The 19,778-nt window shown below is 40.2% G+C and overlaps 1 protein-coding gene across 1 annotated transcript in view; it reads left to right on the forward strand.

Annotated features, from left to right (window-relative positions):
- Positions 1-19,778, forward strand: part of CORIN (corin, serine peptidase) — a 261,470-nt gene that overhangs the window by 219,233 nt on the left and 22,459 nt on the right. The window contains 3 exon segments of the mRNA XM_082462463.1: positions 55-229; positions 15,982-16,253; positions 18,370-18,503. Of these exon segments, the coding sequence (XP_082318589.1) occupies positions 55-229; positions 15,982-16,253; positions 18,370-18,503 (581 nt within the window).

Genomic DNA, 19,778 nt, shown 5'->3' on the forward strand with positions numbered 1-19,778 from the left:
AGCATCTAGCTGGGTTTGGTAGTGAGTCACATGCTGTCTCCTGCTCCTTGGTAGACTGTGGGCGCCGCCCTGCTGCCCGAATGAACAAGAGGATCCTCGGGGGTCGGACGAGTCGCCCAGGAAGGTGGCCCTGGCAGTGTTCCCTGCAGAGTGAACCCAGTGGTCACATTTGTGGCTGTGTCCTCATTGCCAAGAAGTGGGTTCTGACAGTCGCCCACTGCTTCGAGGGGTAAGCTGCACCTTTTCTTTTGCTTTGCCTGATCATTTTGTCACTTGGGTATTCTTAATGGCATATGCCATTCTGTAATTCAGTGCAAAATCCACAGTTGATCTCCTTCCCAGGTCCTTATCTGCTTAGATTTTTCTACCCTTGGTGTTATCATCCTATATAGGTGCTGCTCACTTATTGACAACAGATGTATATTGCTTATGATTTATGTCCTAAGGAGGGAGGAAGAGGAAGAAGTTTAGAAGATTGACTCTCTAGCCAGCTTTAGTCTCTTTTCTAGCCCTCTTAAATACATCAAATGCATATGAAGTTAAACAGAGCAGATTTGCTTGGATACTACAGTGAGGTTAGCATGCTGGAGGAATTGGTGAGGAGTTTGGGAAGTAGAGTGAAAAGTATAATATGTGTGTTAGTCAGGGCTGTCCAGAGAAACAGACCAATGAGAGAGAAAGAAAGAGTTTTCCGGGAATTGGCAAACATTCCTGGAGGCTTGGTGAGTGTAAAGTCTGATGGGGTGGCAGGCAGGCTGGAGACTCAGGGAAGAGCTGCAGTTAGAGTCCAAAGGCAGCATGCTGGCAGAACTCCTTCTTGCTCTGGGGAGATCAGTCTTTGCTCTATGAAAGTCTCCAACTGATTGGGTAAGGCCCACCCACATTATGGAGGGTAACCTGCTTTACTAATAGTCCACCATTTTGAAAGCTAATCTCTTCCACAAAAACACCTTCACAGAAACATCCAGAAAAATGTTTGGCCAAATATTGGGGCACCATGGTCCAGCCACTTGGCACATAAAGTTAATCATCACAAAATACCTAAAGGGAGCAGAAAAATAAGACCAAGGGGAAACCTACCCCAAGTTGACAAACATCACTGTGGAAGGTCCTCATCTATTTCGACTGTTGTTGTATAATTTAGGAGCAAAAAAAAAAAAAAAAAAAGACCCCTAACCAAACAATAACAAAATAACAACAACAACAACAAACAACAACCATTTTTTTTGCCCATGGAAGATTCTGGAGATTAGACATCTAGACAGGAAATAGCTTATGGTTTGTCTCTGCTCAGCAATGTCTGGGAACTCTGCTGGAAGGAACTAAGGTTCTAGGGGCTGGCACCACCTGAAGTCTGGCAGTGGATGCTGCCTGTTGGCAGGGGCATTTGTTTCTCTCCAAGTGAGACTCACAGCTTGGTAGCTAACACCCCCTAAAGTGAGAGTCCCAAAAAGGGAGCCAGGAGGAAGCCTTTTTTGATCCAACCTCCAGAGACACACAGCATTACTTACACTATGGAGTTGGTCAGAGCTGTCACAGCCCCACCCAGATTCAAAGGGAAGAAACATAGAACTCTTCTCTCAGCGAGAGGAGTGGCAAAGTATTTGAGGACATGTTTGCAAAACCACCATACCGCCCATTTTCTTCTTTTTATTTTTAATAATTTTACTTTATTTAAAAGTAATAATAAATAATAGCAAAAATTTAACACAAATAACTCACAGTTCTGTCACCTCATTAAATTGATTATTTTCATTTTACCAGGTTAATCTGTAGAAAAAAATGCAATTTCGTTTTTTTGCCTATTTGTTTATTATTATTTTTTCTCAGCTTTGCCACTTACTGTGTCAATTTATAAACTTCTCTGGGCCAAGTTTCCTCATCTATGAAATGAGGGAAATAACCGTCCCTACCTCACAGGGTTGGTGCAGGCATCAAGTGAGATAGCCTATGTAAAACCTTAAGAACCATGCCTGATACCAGTCAGTAAGACATCAATAAAGGTAAATTTTTCTTTTTAAAATATTATTACTAAAAACATGCATTCAGGGACTTCCCTGATGGTGCAGTGGTTAAGAATCCACCTGCCAATGCAGGGGACACGGGTTCGAGCCCTGGTCTGGGAAGATCCCACATGCCGCGGAGCAACTAAGTCCGTGCGCCACTACTGAGCCTGGGCTCTAGAGCCCGCGAGCCACAACTACTGAGCCCACGAGCCACAACTACTGAAGCCCGTGTGCCTAAAGCCCATGCTCCGCAACAAGAGAAGCCACCACAGTGAGAAGCCCACGCACTACAATGGAGAGTAGCCCCCACTCACTGCAACTAGAGAAAGCCCGCGTGCAGTAACAAAGACCCAACGCAGCCAAAAATAAATAAAACAAAACAAAAACACATGCATTCTGACTTTTCCCTTAGCATTACGGCATGAATATTTTTTCATTTTGCTAGCTCAATTTTTATCTCCTTCCATACTCTCTCTCCTTTACTTTCTCATCATCCTCAAGGTCACCCCTAGTGATTGTTCCTCCACAGCTATAAACATATATTTTTCACAGGGTGTCATTTATTTTTACAATTTGAAATCACACGCTATACTTTTGTTTGTAAGTTGCTTTTCTCATGTAGCAGTATATAATGGACGTCCCCTCCAAGTCAGTTGATGTAGCTCTAGCTCATTCTTTTTCAAAGCTAAATGATATTCCATCATAGAGATTCACCATACTTTTTTTTATTATTCCCCAGTTGATGGACATTCACGTTAGTTCCAGTTTGCTATCACTTTAACAACACTGCAATACATCTTATGCAAAGCTACTCACCTATTGTTACTCTTGTTTCTACAGAATAGAGTCCCAGAACATATATTCATCTCCATATGGGGGTTAAAGAAATGAATATATGTTTCCTTTCTTGGAATGCTAACCTAGTGAGGAGACAGACATTTAAACAAGTAATTAGAATATAATATGAGAAGTGATTATAAAATGGAAATGTGTATATCTAGCTATTTGATTGCTCTTTTTGGGGAAATATAATGTAAAAAATCAAACCAGAACCTCCTCTTGAGAACTTTTAATGTGTAAGAACGATCCTAAATGATTGGAAGAGTCTGTGTAGTATGTCAGGAAATACATTGCAATGTTATTGCTTTGGAAGGGGCCAGATGTTTCCAGATGTCTTTTCCAGTTCTGATTTATAACTCCATGATAAGCAGAAGATTGTACTAGCAAGAGTACATTTATCAAAAGACGATCACCTAAATGAATCCAACAGCTCTTTAAGGGACTAACACCTTTTATATACTAATTCATCCAGTTCATGCACCACTTTGGTCAAATTTCCATATGTGGTATCCCAGTTTTGTCTTTCACTGACAGATCTGTGAAGTTAAGGAGAAACCTTGCAATAGAGAAGAAATGTGTTTATAATTAAGGAAATGGATATTCTATCAAAGGCCCTGGTAAAATTTCATGGAACATTAGACTTCACAGAACTGTCAAGTGGGGCCTGCCCTATCCATAAGAAGTTAGAAATTGCCCAACTTCAAACAAGTCTTTGCTTGAATGTGTGCTAATAACTTTGGTTCTATTTTGCAATCTTTCCAGTGGCCCTCAAAACTTTTGAGAACCTCTAATTGTAAGCCTTACTCTCTGTAGGATCCATCAATTGCTGCAATTAATGGGATTTACTTCATATCCTGATTCCATACTTTGGCAAGGCCCAGTGTGACCCATCTGTAGTTCTTTTCAAGCCTGTCTCTTTTAATTATATTCATGGAAAAAAAGGACATGTCTTGCTCCTGCATGGAGAGGTATTTAAAAATCCCAAAGGAAAATTAAAACCATGAGGTACTACGTTGATCAGATGAAGTCCCAGATGCCATAGTAACAATTCAACTTCCACAGCTCTAAGGAAGAAAGACGTTGAGTTTCAGGGGTAATTTAACAAGCAATTTCCTTGCCTTCTTCCACCTCCAAGAGACTTAAGGATGAACTTCCTAGGCTGGCACACAACTAGTAGTTATCAGAAGTGTCTGATTCCTCTCCAGGAAATCTGCATGAAAAACTATCCTTTTACTATATGATCACAACCCTTAACCCTGCCAGGTCACCCATGTCTTGATTTCTACCACACCAGCCCTTCACTCCAACAAGACTTGTGTTTGCTTGTCTGCGCATCTCCTCCTGTTTTCTCAGTCCATCTGTCTCCTCCTCATCTCGTTTCTTTCCCCAGGTAACCTAGTGCACTGGGACCATCACTTCAGTCCTCTCACCAGGACCTTCAGCTTCTTTGCCCCTAGATCTTTCTACCATACACACCATGCAGACCTCCAACTAAGAGTCAATATGAAGAGCACGTTTTCAATCCTATATTCATGCTCTTCCAAACTGAGGAGAACATTACCCAAGGATGCAGATTAGTGTCATGCCTGACTTTCAGCACCCATTGGACCCTTAATATTACTCAGTAATCTTTTCACCTATTTCTGGACAGCTGCCTTTCTCATTCTCCACAGAAAATAACCATTGACTTACCCACCTGTACTGATCTAACAGTCTTTTAATACAGTCAGGAAAAGAAGTGAGAGGTTTGATCTGACGTTTTATTACTGAGCCCGTGTCATGTTCTCATGGTTACTTCTTTATCTTCTAGGTGCATATAAACCATGCCATTCATTTGCAATTTTTTCTTTCCGTTCTGTCTACTTGAGAGATTTGATCCATTCCCATCAAGTACTAATGTCCACTAAAATAGGAATTCTCCATTTTGGATCCATACCTCCCCTGGGGTGCTGTTTTCCAGCATCACCGGTGAGTGAGCAATTGTGGTGACCCTCACCTGACTCCATGCTCCCCACTGCCCTGCCCCCTAAGGAGGCATCCTCTGCATCCTCACTGCTCCAGTGGAAAAATGTCTGGGTCTAGGATGTAGCCAGCAGTTGGCCTAAACATTAGGCCAATTCCCATAGCTTTTGGGGCTCACAGAAACTGGGAGTTCTTCCCCTTCTAATCTTTGTAGTTACTTACTTGTTTCTTCTTGTCCTGCAACTATCCACGTACTCTGCACCTGCACCTGAACAGCTGGTCATCGCTGGAGAATATCACACACCAGACTGCTAACTGAGCTCATGTCAAATGTATGATCATGAATCTCAAATGAGCATCTAACAATATGGCACCCATCCAGTATATGTTCACAGTTAAAGCCACTTTTCCATCCTCAACTATTTGACATCTTCTCCTCTCTCCCCAAATCTCCTTCACCCTCCACTGGTCTCACCTCATTCTTTATGAAGAAAATAGACATCATTATATGTTTTGCCTTGTCTCACCCCTAATTCCAACAAGTTACTTGTATCTGTGGCCACGTTCCCTCCTTTCCCTTGAGTTATGGTGGAGGATGTGTCCTTGCTCCTTTTTAAGGACAATCATATTTCCATTCATCTTTCAAAGACTTTATTTTACATGCATTTACTTTTTTTAAAACATCTTTATTGGAGTATAATTGCTCTACAACGGTGTGTTAGTTTCTGCTTTATAACAAAGTGAATCAGTTATACATATACATATGTTCCCATATCTCTTCCCTCTTGCATCTCCCTCCCTCCCACCCTCCCTATCCCACCCCTCTAGGTGGTCACAAAGCACCGAGCTGATCTCCCTGTGCTATGCGGCTGCTTCCCACTAGCTATCTATTTTACATTTGGTAGTGTATATATGTCCATGCCACTCTCTCACTTTGTCACAGCTTACCCTTCCCCCTCCCCATATCCTCAAGTCCATTCTCTAGTAGGTCTGTGTCTTTATTCCATCAAAGACTTTATTTTAAAATCATCATTTCTATTTTTCATCAGTTTCTCTCTTTTTGCTGGATCGTTCCCTTCAGCAAACACGCCTTAGTGTCACCAACTTAAACCCCCTTCTCTTGACTTCACATCCCTCTTCAACTCTTGCCCCATTTTGGCTAGTACTCACAGTTAAACTCCTAAAAGAGTTTCCTACAGTCACTGTCTCCACTTTTACACTTCCTGTATTCCCCTCAGGTCACTCCAGTTGGGTTGTCATCAAGGCCACTACAGAAATGACACTTACCAAAGTCTTTCGTGACTTCCATCTTGCCAAATCCAATGGTGGATTTTCAGTTTCTAACTCACTGGAACCCTCCCTAGTATTTGATTATTACATCCTTCTTAAAATACTTTCTTCACTTTTCTTTTAAAATAACACAAAAAATTCTTATGTCACTGACCTACCCTTATCTTTCTTTTTTTGCAGCTTCTCTTTTAGGCCACTAAATGTTTTAGTTCTCCAGGTGTGTTATGGATTGCACAGTTGTGTCCCCCGAATTTCCACATGTTGAAAATCTAACCCCTAATAAGGTGCTATTAGGAGGTGGGGCCCTTGGGAGGTGATTAGGTCATGAGGGTGAAACCCATGTTGGGATGAGTGTCCTTATAAGAAGAGAAAGAAAGCTAGCCCTCTCTCCCTCTGCCGTGTAAGGATACAACAAGAAGACCACCATCTGTAAACGAGGAAGGCGATTTTCACCAGACCCTGACCATGCTAGTGCCCTAATCTTTGACTTCGGGCCTCAACAACTATGAGAAATAACTGTTGTTTAAGCCACCCACTCTATGGTAGTTTGTTATAGCAGCCCATGATCAGATAAGGACCTAATTCTTGGCTTTCTTATCTGTCTACAATCATCTAATCACATAGTTTCAAATGCTTCCTTACATTTGAACAAATATGAATATCAAATATTGATATGAATATCGAATATGAATATCAAATATTTATTCATAACTTCCAAATTTATATCTCTAGCACAGCCCAGATTTTCTCCCAACCCACCAACCTCAAACATATTTAAATGCTTAGATGAAGTGTCCATTTGAATGTGTAATAAACATTCTACTTTACATGGCCAGAACAAAACTTGATTCCTCATCTCTCCCACTGAGCAAATAATTGTATGCTTCACAAACTTTCCCCATCTCAGTAAGAGGCATCACTATCCATTGGTTTGCTAATACACCAAACCTGGGAGCTATCCTTAATTCCTCCCACTTTTACTCTAGCAGTAAGTTCTGTAGGATCTTCTTTCAAAATATAGCTTGAACCCAACTGCCTCTCATCATCTTTATGCTATAATCCTAATCCAGACCACCATCATATCAGGTCTGGATTATTGTATTAGCTTCCTAGGGCAGCCATAACAAGGTACCACAAATTGGGTGGCTTCAACAAGCCAAGAAGTTTATTGACAGAGGTTTATTGTCTTACAGTTCTGGAGGCTAGAAGTCTAAGATCAGGGTATTGGGATGGTTGGTTCCTTCTGAGGGCTGTGAGAGAGAATGCCTCTCGCTTGGATTCTGGTGTTCTGCTGGCAATCTTTGGCATTCCTTGGCCTATAGAAGCCTAATTCTGATCTTTGTCTTCATCTTCACCCTTTGTGTGCATGCCTGTCTCCAAGTTTCCCCTTTTCATGAGGATACCCAGTCATATTGGATTAGGGCTCACCATACTGGCCTCATTTTAAGTTGATTACCTCTGTAAAGACCTTATCTCCAAATAAGATCTTGTTCTGATGTATTGGGGATTAGGATTTCAATATATGAATTTTGCAGGGGGACACAATCAATCCATAACAACTTTTAAAAGTTTCCTATCTGTTTTTTTTTTTAGACTACTCTCTTGTTCATTTATTGTCTATTCTACACACAGTGAGATGGTGATCTTTCTAAAATGTAAATCATACCATGTCACCACCTGTTTAAAACTGTACAACAGCTTCTCATTGTAACAAGAATAAGATTTCTTATCATAGCCTTTAAATATCTAGTCCTACCTCTTTGCATCTCCCCCTATTCTCTCATCACTCATTGGTCTCCAAACATGTAGCCTTTCTGTCCCTGAAATCCCCCAATCTCATTCCTGCCTTAGGACTTTTCTACTTGCTGCTTCTGCAGTATGGAACCCTCCTATGGAGTCACAAAATTGCCTCCTTCCCCTCATTCAAGTCTCAAATTAAGTGTCACTTTGTCAAAGGCCTGCCCTAACCATCCTAGCTAAAATGACCCCCCTCCAATCAGTCATCTCTCTATCACATTATCCTATTTTTTTTCCCTCCTAATTACCAGAGATAATCTTATTTGTTTATATATATATTTGGCTAGCCCAGGATGAAAGCTCTATGAGGGCATGAACCCTGTCTGTCTTCCTCGCCTCTGTATTTTCATTTCTTTCAGCAAGGAATATAGCAACCAATCAAATATTTGTTAACTGACTAACCAGCCCCTTCTCGGTGTTAGTGATGACATCTGTAGCTCTTTTAGTAGTTGGGACTATAATTTGTCTGGAACTAGAAATGTTAACTCCTCTGCAGAAGGTCAGTGATCTTTTACTGACCCCTCCCATATCTTAGACCAGACATCAACTCAACATTTCAATGTATTAAGCACTTATACGTTTTATCACATGGAAGATGAATCTTTTGGATGTTGCCTGAAGACCATTCTCCTTGAATGGAGATATTAGAAGTAAAGGAAAGTTCAAATAGTTCAGCTTTGTCTTAGTTCACTACTAATATTAAATTATTTGCCCCAGATAGAAATCCTCATCTTGTTCTTCCCACACATAATTTTGCTGAGAAGCCATTTTTATTTTTCCTGCTTTTTTTCTATTGACTGATTGATTGATTGAAGTATAGGGAATTCCCTGGCGGTCCAGTAGTTACCGGGGGCCCAGGTTCGATCCCTGGTCGGGGAACTAAGATCCTGCAAACCACACAGCATGGCCACAAAAAAAAAAAAATTTATTGAAGTACAGTTGATTTACAGTGTTGTGTTAGTTTCAGGTATACAGCAAAGTGATTCAGTTATATATATAGATGTAGATTTTCAGATTCTTTTCCATTATAGGTTATTACAAAATAATGAGTTTAGTTCTCTGTGCTATACAGTAGGTCCTTGTTGGTTATCTTTTTATATATAGTAATGTGTATATGTTAATCCCAAACTCCTAAGTTATTCCTTCCCCCCTTTCCCCCTTCATAACCATAAGTTTGTTTTCTATGTCTGTACATCTATTTCTGTTTTGTATATAAGTTCATTTGTATCCTTTTTTTTAGATTCCATATATAAGTGATATCATATATTTGTCTTTCTCTGTCTGACTTTATTTAGTATGATAATCTCTTGGTCCATCCATGTTGCTGCAAATGGCATTATTTCATTCTTTTTTATGGCTGAGTAATATTCCATTGTGTATGTGTATGTATATGTATATATATATACCACATCTTCTTTATCCATTCATCTGTCAATGGACAATTAGGTTGCTTCCATGTCTTGGCTATTGTAAATAGTGCTGCAATGAATGTTGGGGTGCATGTATCTTTTCAAATTATGGTTTTCTCTGGATATATGTCCAGGCGTGAAACTACAGGATCATATGGTAGCTCTATTTTTAGTTTCTTAAGGAACCTCCATTTTCCTCTCCGTAGTGGCTGTACCAATTTACATTCCCACCAACAGTGTAGGAGGATTCTATGACTAAGACTTTTTGACAATTGCTACAGTTTCTTGCCACTGTTCTGTGATAAACTTTGCAGTTTGAAAGCTCTGAGATTCTTACGTTGTAACATTTACCTTTTGGATGATTCTTCATTTTCTTACTGCAGTCATTTGTGATGGTAAATCAGAATTTGGAACTCAAACTCTCCCATCTCTGTTTAGCTGTACTTGTTTGAAGAGTGTCTGGACACATTGTCCTATCTTTTTCCTGAAACATTCTTAAATCTGATTCTCTAAGCTCTAGGATGTGTATCTGACTATCCCCTTCTCTAGCTTTTTTGGACCCTGGGATAATAGAATTGCTCACTTTCTGTAATTTCATTACTGGCGGCTAGTTCCCCATCATATCTGGGGGATACATTCAGGAAAGAGAAGTTATCTTCCTTCTATCTGCCATCCTATCACTCACCAGTCAGTCTCCATTCATCCTGCATGCTTTCCACTCTGTGGCCAATACCTGATTCTTGTGTTGATACCTGTGGACCCTTCTCTTTGTTTCAGAGAAGTTTAGTATAAAGGTTGTGGTGTAGGGGTTTAAAGGACTGGCTTTCTGGCCTGCTACCATCACTTAGTATCTCTGTGATTTTAGATGAGTCACTAATCTGCTCTGAGTCACTGCTTTATCTTCTCTAAAATGGAGTAAGCATTCCTATTTATACCTCATAATTGGTGAGAAGATGATTGAATTGATATGTAGAAATACTTGGAAACTATAGAGATTTTATACTAAAAGAAGAATCAGCTCTGATCTCTTTTGCTTGTTAGATACATTTAAAAACTTTAGCCAGCAGTTCAAACTGTGTATACTTTACCTAAAATCCAGAACTTTGGCTTCCCTGAAACAATCAGAAGGTCAGTTCACACTGGATATTCCAATACGACAGCCATCAGCAGGAGCTGAGAGGCAGATGGCCCTCGAGATGGGCAAGTCTTGTGGTCTGACACCCACTACTTACTGACTTATACTCGGCCCCTTTATGCATTTATGTTGTGGTCATCCCATTCTAGAATCTATTCACTGCATGTGTTAGAGAGAATTCTTTAAACATACCAAGTGCAGATGCAATATTAAAAGTAAGAGGTTCCTAAGATTTGTAGAACAGAAATGATGCTTTTGTGTGATATTTCTTTACTTAGTGCAGATATGGTAAATTTCAAATTACTTCCAAGTCACCACATGGCTGTGCCATTTCTGGAGTAAGTCTTGTAAAATAGTGATTTCTATCACAGCGGTTAATTATAAATATTAATTTTATTTTCGGAAAAAAGGTAAATAGTAAATATAAGTTATTCAAAGTAAAATCAGAAAGGGTATAAAAAGGGAAATTTTTGTGCTCTTAAGAAAAGATAAAGATAGAAGAAAATCTCTAAACCTGGCCAGCTGAATTAAGTGAAAATGTGGCAAATTTATGCCTAAACTAGAGCTGAGTTTGGCAAATTACAAACTGAAACTGGTTATTGTGTCCAGAGACATTGTGCCTTCAATTCTGTATAAACTTCCCTGGATGTCATAATGCATCTGAGGTGTATAGGTAGCTGTGTTTTCTCTTTAGAGTGATAATTGAAGAATTAGAAGTTGAAATCATATTATCTCAACATTATCTATAATGTATATTCATCATTAAAACAGGAGCATAAACATGAAGCAAATTAAATAAGAATTTCTGGTAATGAAATACTATGTAGAGCAAGAATGAAAGGAGAAAAAGGTCTGTTAACATCTTCCTCAGCCACTTTTATTGTTACTGGTGGATTTTCACCTGGCTTCACCTTGCCTTCTTCCTCACTCTCAGAGCCTGAGGATCTTTGCACAGTCTTCTTTAAGGATGCACCAGTTCTCCTTGCTGTTGCTTTGAAGTCTGACGGCACTGAGAAAAAAATCCCCTTGATGCTGAAGATTTTCACCTCCTATACTTGGCTTTTTATCTTTGTAGTCCAATTTACTCTTCACTAAAATGGCCACATAAACATAGCTTGTTCCTATGTGTTCCTCTAGTGGGTACTTTTTACTGAAACTAGATTCATGTGGCCTTCATGTAGCCCTAAGTCTTCTTTCCTCTTTTTGCTTCCACCCAGATGGGGGTGACTCACTCTTTCTAGAACATGCTTAATATACCAATATACCATTTATACACATCTCCCTCACTTCATGTACCCCTTTTGAACAATAGGTTATTGTTTTTCCTGGTTTTTGCCAGACTTGGGAAAAAACATTTAATGAGACTTTATTTTCCCCCTTATACTCATAACAAAAAAGAAAATAGAACAATTTCCTTGCTGAATATAAAAAAGTATGTGAATTTCCTGTATTTTTTTTTTTTTTTTGCTTTTGGTGGATATTAATGCCATAAGGACAGTAGCTTGTGTCACAACAGGCTACTGAATACAAGTTAATAACATTTAGCAGTTTTATTGATACTTATGTTTTACTGTTAGAATTAGATTAACCCCAATATAGTAATTAAGTCAGAAAAGTTTACACTATTTCATTTTGTTACCAATAATTTGCAGTGTTCAACTGCATACTGTTTGTCATACTGCTTGTGATTTAAGCAGATAGGTGAGTATTTTTTTTGAAACCAAAATTTAGTAGCTCTGATTTGAGGCAAGAAGCTATTAAATAGGTAGACATTTGAAATCAATAATTGTTTGATTTCAAATATCTTAAACAATAGAATCTCAAGTGAGTATTGAATTTCTCAGATGGTTATGCACTTACTCCTCTAGACTGAAAAATGGAACAGGGAGAGGGAAGGAGGGAGGGAAAGAAGGAAGGAAGGGAGGGAGGGAGGGATGGTGGGAAAGAAGGAAGGAAGGGAGGGAGGGATGGAGGGAGAGAAGGAAGGGAGGGAGGAAGGGAGGGATGAAAGGATGGAGGGAAAGAAGGAATGGAGGGAGAGAAGGAAGGAAGGGAGGGAGGAAAGGATGGAGGGAAAGAAGGAAGGAAGGGAGGAAAGAAGGAAGGGAGGGAGGAAGGGAGGGAAAGAAGGAAGGGAGGGAGGGAGGGAAAGAAGGAAGGAAGGGAGGAAGCGAGGGAGGGAAGAAGGAAGGGAGGAAGGAAGGGAGGGAGGGAGGGAAAAAAAGGGAGGGAGGGAAAGAAGGAAGGAAGGAAGGGAGGGAAGAAAGACAGAAAGAAAGGCATGTTCTTTGAGTGCTGGCTTTATTTAATGAAAAATAGTCTTCTGTAACCTTATCCTGTAATGTTCATGAGACAGCACTTCCTGAATTTTATTATAATTGTTTCTTTAAGTGTTCATCTTCACTCAATTCTAAAGTTTGTATAGGCAGGGATCATGTCTTTCTTGCTTATTATTGAAATCCCCAGCTCTTATCCATATCTGTATCTGTGTCTATAGATATATAGATGTTATATATATATATTTTTTCAAATAGTGACAATTTTTTTTATTGAGGTATATTTGATGTACAATATTATATGTTCCAAGTGTATGACATAGTGATTCACAATTTTTAAAGGTTATATTCCATTTATAGTTATTATAAAATATTGACTATACAACAAGAACCTACTGTATAGTACAGGGTATTATATTCAATATCTTGTAATAACCTATAATGGAAAAGAAATCTGAAAAAGAATATATATATATATAATATATATATGAATCACTTTGCTGTACACCTGAATCATTGTAAATCAACTATACTTCAATAAAAAAATTGACTGTATCCCCGTGTTGTACAATATATCCTTGTAGCTTATTTGTTTTATACAGTTTGTGTCTCTTAACCCCCACTCCTATCTTGCCCCTCCCCCCCTTCCCTCTCCCCTCTGGTAACCACTAGTTTGTTCTCTGTATCTGTGAGTCTGTTTCTTTTCTGTTATATTCACTAGTTTATTTTTTATATTCCACACATAAATGATATCATATAGTATTTGTCTTTCTCTGTCTGACTTATTTCACTTAGCATAATATCCTCCAAGTCCATCCATGTGGCTGTGAGTGACAACATCTCATTCTTTTTTATGGCTGAGTAGTATTCCATCATATATGTATATACACCACATCTTCTTTATCCATTCACCTGCTGATGGACACTTAGGTTGCTTCCATATGACATCAATTTTGATAGACCTAAAATTATTTTTTTTACAACGGAAAAAGGATAGAATGTGTGGACTGTATAGAGGACTCTGTTAGTAGAATCTAGTCCAAGAACCCAACAATGCTAAAAACAGGTTGAATGTTGGCCTTGCATACTTTTTCCTAACCCTCCTAAAATCTCAGCGTTTTGAATTTTTTCTATGCATGAGAAAATGGTGAAGAACGACGTGCCAAGGAAAAAAAGAGGGTGGGTGGGTTTTTGTCAGAGACTCCCTAGGGAGCTCTTAAAAATACTAATTCCCAGACCCCAGCCCAACTTTCAGTTGATACGGGATGATGCCCAGAAAATCAGTATTTGAAAGCTCCTCAGGTGATTCAGTATTCAGCCTGGGTTGGAAAACAACTGGTCTAGCTGGTCAGAACAGCTTACGTTAGTTGGGTAAGCTTGCAAATGAGGACAGTGATGGCATGGCTGACATGTCACCACAGTGTAAGGGAATATCTACAATAAAAGCTCCACATTCCAACACTGTGGTCAACTAAATGCCCACACCTTCGGTCCTGGCCCACTATAGAGGAAGAGAAACTGAGAATGGAGGAGGAGGTGGAGGCAATGGTGATGAATAGACCTTGCTTAGGTGGTTGGAGTTGGCCACTAATAAACGTTTTGAAACATCATCTGTTGAACTATCATTAAACAAGTACATGTTAAGAACCCAATGTATGCCAGGTACTAGGTCCTGGGAATACCAGCCAAGTCCCTGCCTTCCCAGAACTTACAGTCTGGGGGCCAGACACAGAACAGACAAAGAAGTGTATCGTCATTGGTATCAACGAGTGCTGTGAGACAAAAATTAAAGCTGGGTCAAGAGTACAGAGTGATGGGGTAAAGGCTAGACTGGGCAGTCACGGAGGACAGCTTTGAGGTGGTGATGTTTGAGCTGGGACCTGGGTAAAGAGAAGGAATAAATGTGGGAGCCACGTGAGAGCTGAGAGAACAGAAAGGGAAGAGTCCTGAGCTGTGGATGTCCTTGGCATGTCCAAAAATAGAAAGTCCCTGGGGTTCGAATGGAGCAGGTCATGTGGGGCCTCGAAGGCCATGGATAGGAGTCTACAGTCTGTCTTGAGTGTGATTCAAAGTCCTTGGAGAATTATGAGCAGAAAATGAATTTGATCTAATTTTATTTTTAAAATGATCACTCTGCAACTGTGAGGAGAATGGGTTATAGGGGCGAAGAGTAGAAGAAGGGCCACCATTTGGGAGATGAGAGTAGCTTAGATTAGGATTGTAGTGGTGGCAGAGGGAGAAACAACAAGATTCAGGATATATTTGAAAGCAGAGTAGTGAAGACTTTCTGATGCAATCAATGTTAGGTATAAGAGAGATGATTCAACTGCATAACTGGTGGCTATAAATATTAAATAACTGTAGAATGAATTCTGAATGCTTAGAACATTGCCACATACACAGCACTCATAAATCTTAGCCAGCATCAAACATCCAAGCAAATATGTGAGTGGATAATTGGATGTACAAGTCTGCAGCTCAAGGGAGAGGATGGAGCTGGAGATATATGTTTGGGAGGTACAAGGCTATGGGTGGCATTTAAAGCCATTGGACTAGGTGAAATCTTCTAGGGGGTGAGTGTAGAATGAGAAGACTGAAGGCAGCGGCCTGGGGCACTTCAATATAGACACTGAGCAGAGGAGGAGAATCCAGCAGAGAAGACAGAGAGGAAGGGGCCCCAGAGATGGAAGGAAATTCTGGAGCTTGGAGAGTCCTGGAAGTCGAGTGGAAAAGTGTTTTAAGGTGGAATTGACTAGACTATTGCTGACAAGTTTTCAAAAACAATGAAGTCTAAGACTGCCCATTAGAAGTTGTGGGTGGCCTTTTTAAGCCCCTAGCTTGAAATTTTCAGAAGCCTTTCCTGAAAACTTGACATTTCTGAAGCCCTGGCTCCCTATTGGAGGGATCTCTTAGCCTCAGCTTTTCATTCTCTTTCATTTTTTTCTCTTGTCTCTTTTCTCTTCACGTCTTTTCGTCATCTTTCCCACTCAACGAAGCAAGTATTAACTACGCTGCCTGCCTTTCAAAGCGAACAAGTGTTATTTTCTAGAATAGCACCATTCAGGAAGCATGGGCTTTGCTTTCCACAACAGTGAAATATTTGCAAATTGCTCAGGGGTTATATAAATGCTTCTTATATGAATACGTGGGAGATGGGCATGGAAAGAGCCATTATTTACATAAATAAATATTTTAAAAATAAAATGTAAATTTTAAAAGATAAATCTGAGCTTAAGATGCCAATAGCTCTTGAATTATTATTTTAGGAGAGAGAATGCTGCCGTTTGGAAAGTGGTGTTTGGCATCAATAATCTAGACCACCCATCAACGTTCATGCAGATGCGCCTCGTGAAAACCATCATCCTGCATCCTCGCTACAGTCGAGCAGTGGTGGACTATGACATCAGCATAGTGGAGCTAAGTGAAGACATCGATGAAACGAGCTACGTCCGGCCCGTCTGCTTACCCAGCCCGGAGCAGTCGTTAGAGCCTGATACTTACTGCTATATCACAGGCTGGGGACACATGGGCAACAAAAGTAAGTCAGGATCCTCAGGAGCCTTTCAGCTTGTAACTGGAAAACAATAGGGTACTTCCTGGCCTTTGGCAATCATTTCCCATTTTCACTTACAAAAGTAGAGCCACAGATACTTAGCATTACGTGTCACTCTCCCTTCCATGCAAATCATAGATGTCAATACTTCACCATGCACTTAAACCTGCCAAGCCCAGATACAACCTCAGAAATCCTTCTCCACATCTCAGTCTTTCTCCAGGGAGCCGCTACTGATGTTTTAGAGCTGGCACGCAAGATGAGACCTATCAAGTCATCCTCCCTTGCATTGTTTCCATTGGTGATTTGCACTCACTTCAGGCAGTCGCTCGAAGCCTCTGTCTAGCAGTTAGGTAGTTCCTCTTCTGCAGTCAAGCTGGACGGTCCCATTTCCAACTCTTTGTTATGATTTGGTCCTATCAACATCGGTAACACAGCCTGTAAGTCTCTCTAGAAGGAAAACTGGTTAGCTATTTGCCTATTCAAATTAATTTAAATAGTTTGGGTTCTTAGATGATTTCAAAAAATAAAACATATAGAAATTAAAAAATTTGTACTGCTCTCAGCCGCCCATAAAGGCCTCTCTCATTTTGCTTGACTTATTAAAGGTTTAGAATAAGAATTTAATCGATGAGATATTTTCTTTAATGGTAGGCACTGACCATGCCAACTATATCAGGTGTAGTACTGCAGCTCTCAAGGATGATGATATATATCTGTGTTCTGTTATCCGTCTTAGCAACTGCCAATTTGAAGGACGATTGTTTTTCTTGAAATTTAGTCAAGTTTTGAGCTAAGCTGAGTTTCTTTTCTATATGATCAACTGAGAATAAAAAGAAAAAAGTAACTAGACGGTAGTAAGTCAATGACTTCTGAAAAGCTAACATGTAAGAAATATAAAGGCAATGTCAGACATCTGATGTCACCATGCCTGCTAATCTTGGTTTTTAAAAGCTATAATTAGTTTTGTGATATATGAGAGCAGAATCTATACTGCCTCTACTTGTATTGTTCCCAATATCCACATTAAACTCAGAGTAATCGTGTGACATATGGCACATACCACGTATATAACGTAGTAGGAAGAGCAAGGGTCTGAGTTCATTGAAAAGATCTGATTGACACTGACTACACCACCTTCTAGCTTACTATAAAATGGAAAAAATAATAGCAACTGTCTAACTCACAGGATTATTATAAAGATTAAAGAAAATAGGCCCAGAGAATGCTGAGTGCAGGAGCCTGGCCCACTGTGGGTACCCAGTAAACATTAGCGATGGTTCTTTTTACCATTCTTTCGACAACTTGGGGAACTTCCACTGTCTGCATTGCATTGATTTTTCCAAACGTATTGGAAAACGTATTCTTTCTTCCATTAAGGTACCCTGTACATGTACACTGCTTCACCATCACTATCTAAAAGGAGAACAGTGTGTATGTTTTGTAGAATGGCTGAACAATGAGAGATTCTTGCTGCTGGCTTTGAGAAATACATTGTTATTCTGTGAGAACTTTGGAGCAAGATGAAATTCACATGTTCTCTCTGCTGACACTAAGGGATGGCTTTTCCCTTTCCACATCTCTCTGATGTATCCTCTAGGATTCAAGGTTCTGACCTCAGATGATGGCTACTGTAGCACATGATGAGACACATTGTTCAAACCAAGGATAGGGCAGCCCTTCCTCTGTTAGTCTGAACAGGCAGTCTGAACTTGAGCAGAGCAGGGCTCACATGTTGAGCTGTCACAGAGCTGGCAGCCTCCCACCTGGAGCAGCGCTCTGGCTTGATGATTTTCCTTTTCACGTAGTAGCTATTGTTTATGTTGCTACACATAATAAGAGAGGGAAAGCATGAGCCAGGTTACTTATAACCTCAATTTTCTCATTAACAAAATGAAGGGGTTTGATTAAATGATTGCTGTCAGCACTTATAATTATTGGAAAATTCTGATTCCAAATGAGCTTCGTCTTTGAAATGACATTTTAAGAACATGGTTTTCTTGGTATAAAGATGTTATCATTTCATATTTGGCTAGCCTCATTTTTGAGTCATTTTACCCTCATATATTTTATTTCTTCTTCTTTTTAAAAAAAAATCCAGTGCCTTTTAAGCTGCAAGAGGGAGAAGTCCGCATTATTTCTCTGGAGCAGTGTCAGTCCTACTTTGACACGAAGACCATCACCACCCGGATGATCTGTGCCGGCTATGAGTCTGGCACAGTTGACTCATGCATGGTAAGTTGCTTTCTGGTTACCAAGGAGATTCAGTTCAGCAGTAGGTTCAATGGGTCCATAGAAGCCCATTAGTATTCATGTGTGGCCCTTTGGGAACATTTTTTGAAAATAATTTATTACCAAATGTTTAATTATTCACAGGGTGTTTTCCTTTATTCAGGACCCAAGCAACCCCCTGAGTAACCTCCTTGCCCCCTACTCAGGTTGCCTTCTGCTTTCTCACCTCTTGCATGGGGTCAGCACCCTGGGTCAGCAACAGGAGGAGAAGCAATTGTTCTGGTCCATCTCCTTGGACCATTTTAGTGGCCAGGACAAGCAAGTTTCTGAGAGCAGCTAGTGGTAACCAGAGCTCCAACCAGGTTGCCTCAGGAAGCAGGGGACAGACACCAAGGGCATATTCAACCATCGGGGTGATGGCACTGAAGCCCATACAACACCCCAATCTCCAGGGTGTGTGACAGACCCACCTCCGTCTCAGGAGTTGATCACACTGGCATTGTCTGGGCCTGCATGTGATTGCCAGCATGTCTTCAAATATCACTGAACACGACCTTTAGACTCAGCATTTCTGGTCACAACAGTTCATAGAGTATGCTAACTTAGCAATGCAGGGAAGCATTTTTTTTTTAGAATTTTTGAATTTTATTTTATTTATTTTTTTATACAGCAGGTTCTTATTAGTCATCCATTTTATACACATCAGTGTATACATGTCAATCCCAATCTCCCAATTCATCCCACCACCACTCCCACCCCCCCCGCAGGGAAGCATTTTTACTTAATAAACACTCATTGCATCTTATACTGGACTGGCTCCCAGGGGAGGATGAAAAAGGGAGAGCACTTAAAGAAGCTTGTAACAGAGTGGGGAAGGCAGTTATTGCACTACAGTGCTATGAAGCACCTTTGTTATTTCACTGCTTTGGAGTAGATCAAATTGCCCCCAAGTTTTAGAATTGAAGAAGAGATGCAACAGTGCTATTGCCCCTGACCCAACATAATAAAATGACATTTTTGATTGTCCATTTCAGAATAGAAATGGCCTGGTGGTGATTTAGACAGTTGTCATGGGAAAGAGGGAGGCAGGCTCCCTTGAAGTTTCACTGAGTCACCTTCCCTTCTGTCCTCTGGCCCCAAGTCATCCAGCTGAGGTGGGCAGTGATAGAGGAACCCCTGCCTTCCATGCAAGAGGCCTAGGTTTGATAGACCAAAGCCAAAAAACAAGTGACTAGGAGGCAGCGTGGTGTCAGGGCTAGGACACATGATTTGCAACCT

This window comes from Balaenoptera physalus (assembly GCF_965194825.1).
Source record: "Balaenoptera physalus genome assembly, chromosome: 5".
Taxonomy (NCBI): Eukaryota; Metazoa; Chordata; class Mammalia; order Artiodactyla; family Balaenopteridae; genus Balaenoptera; species Balaenoptera physalus.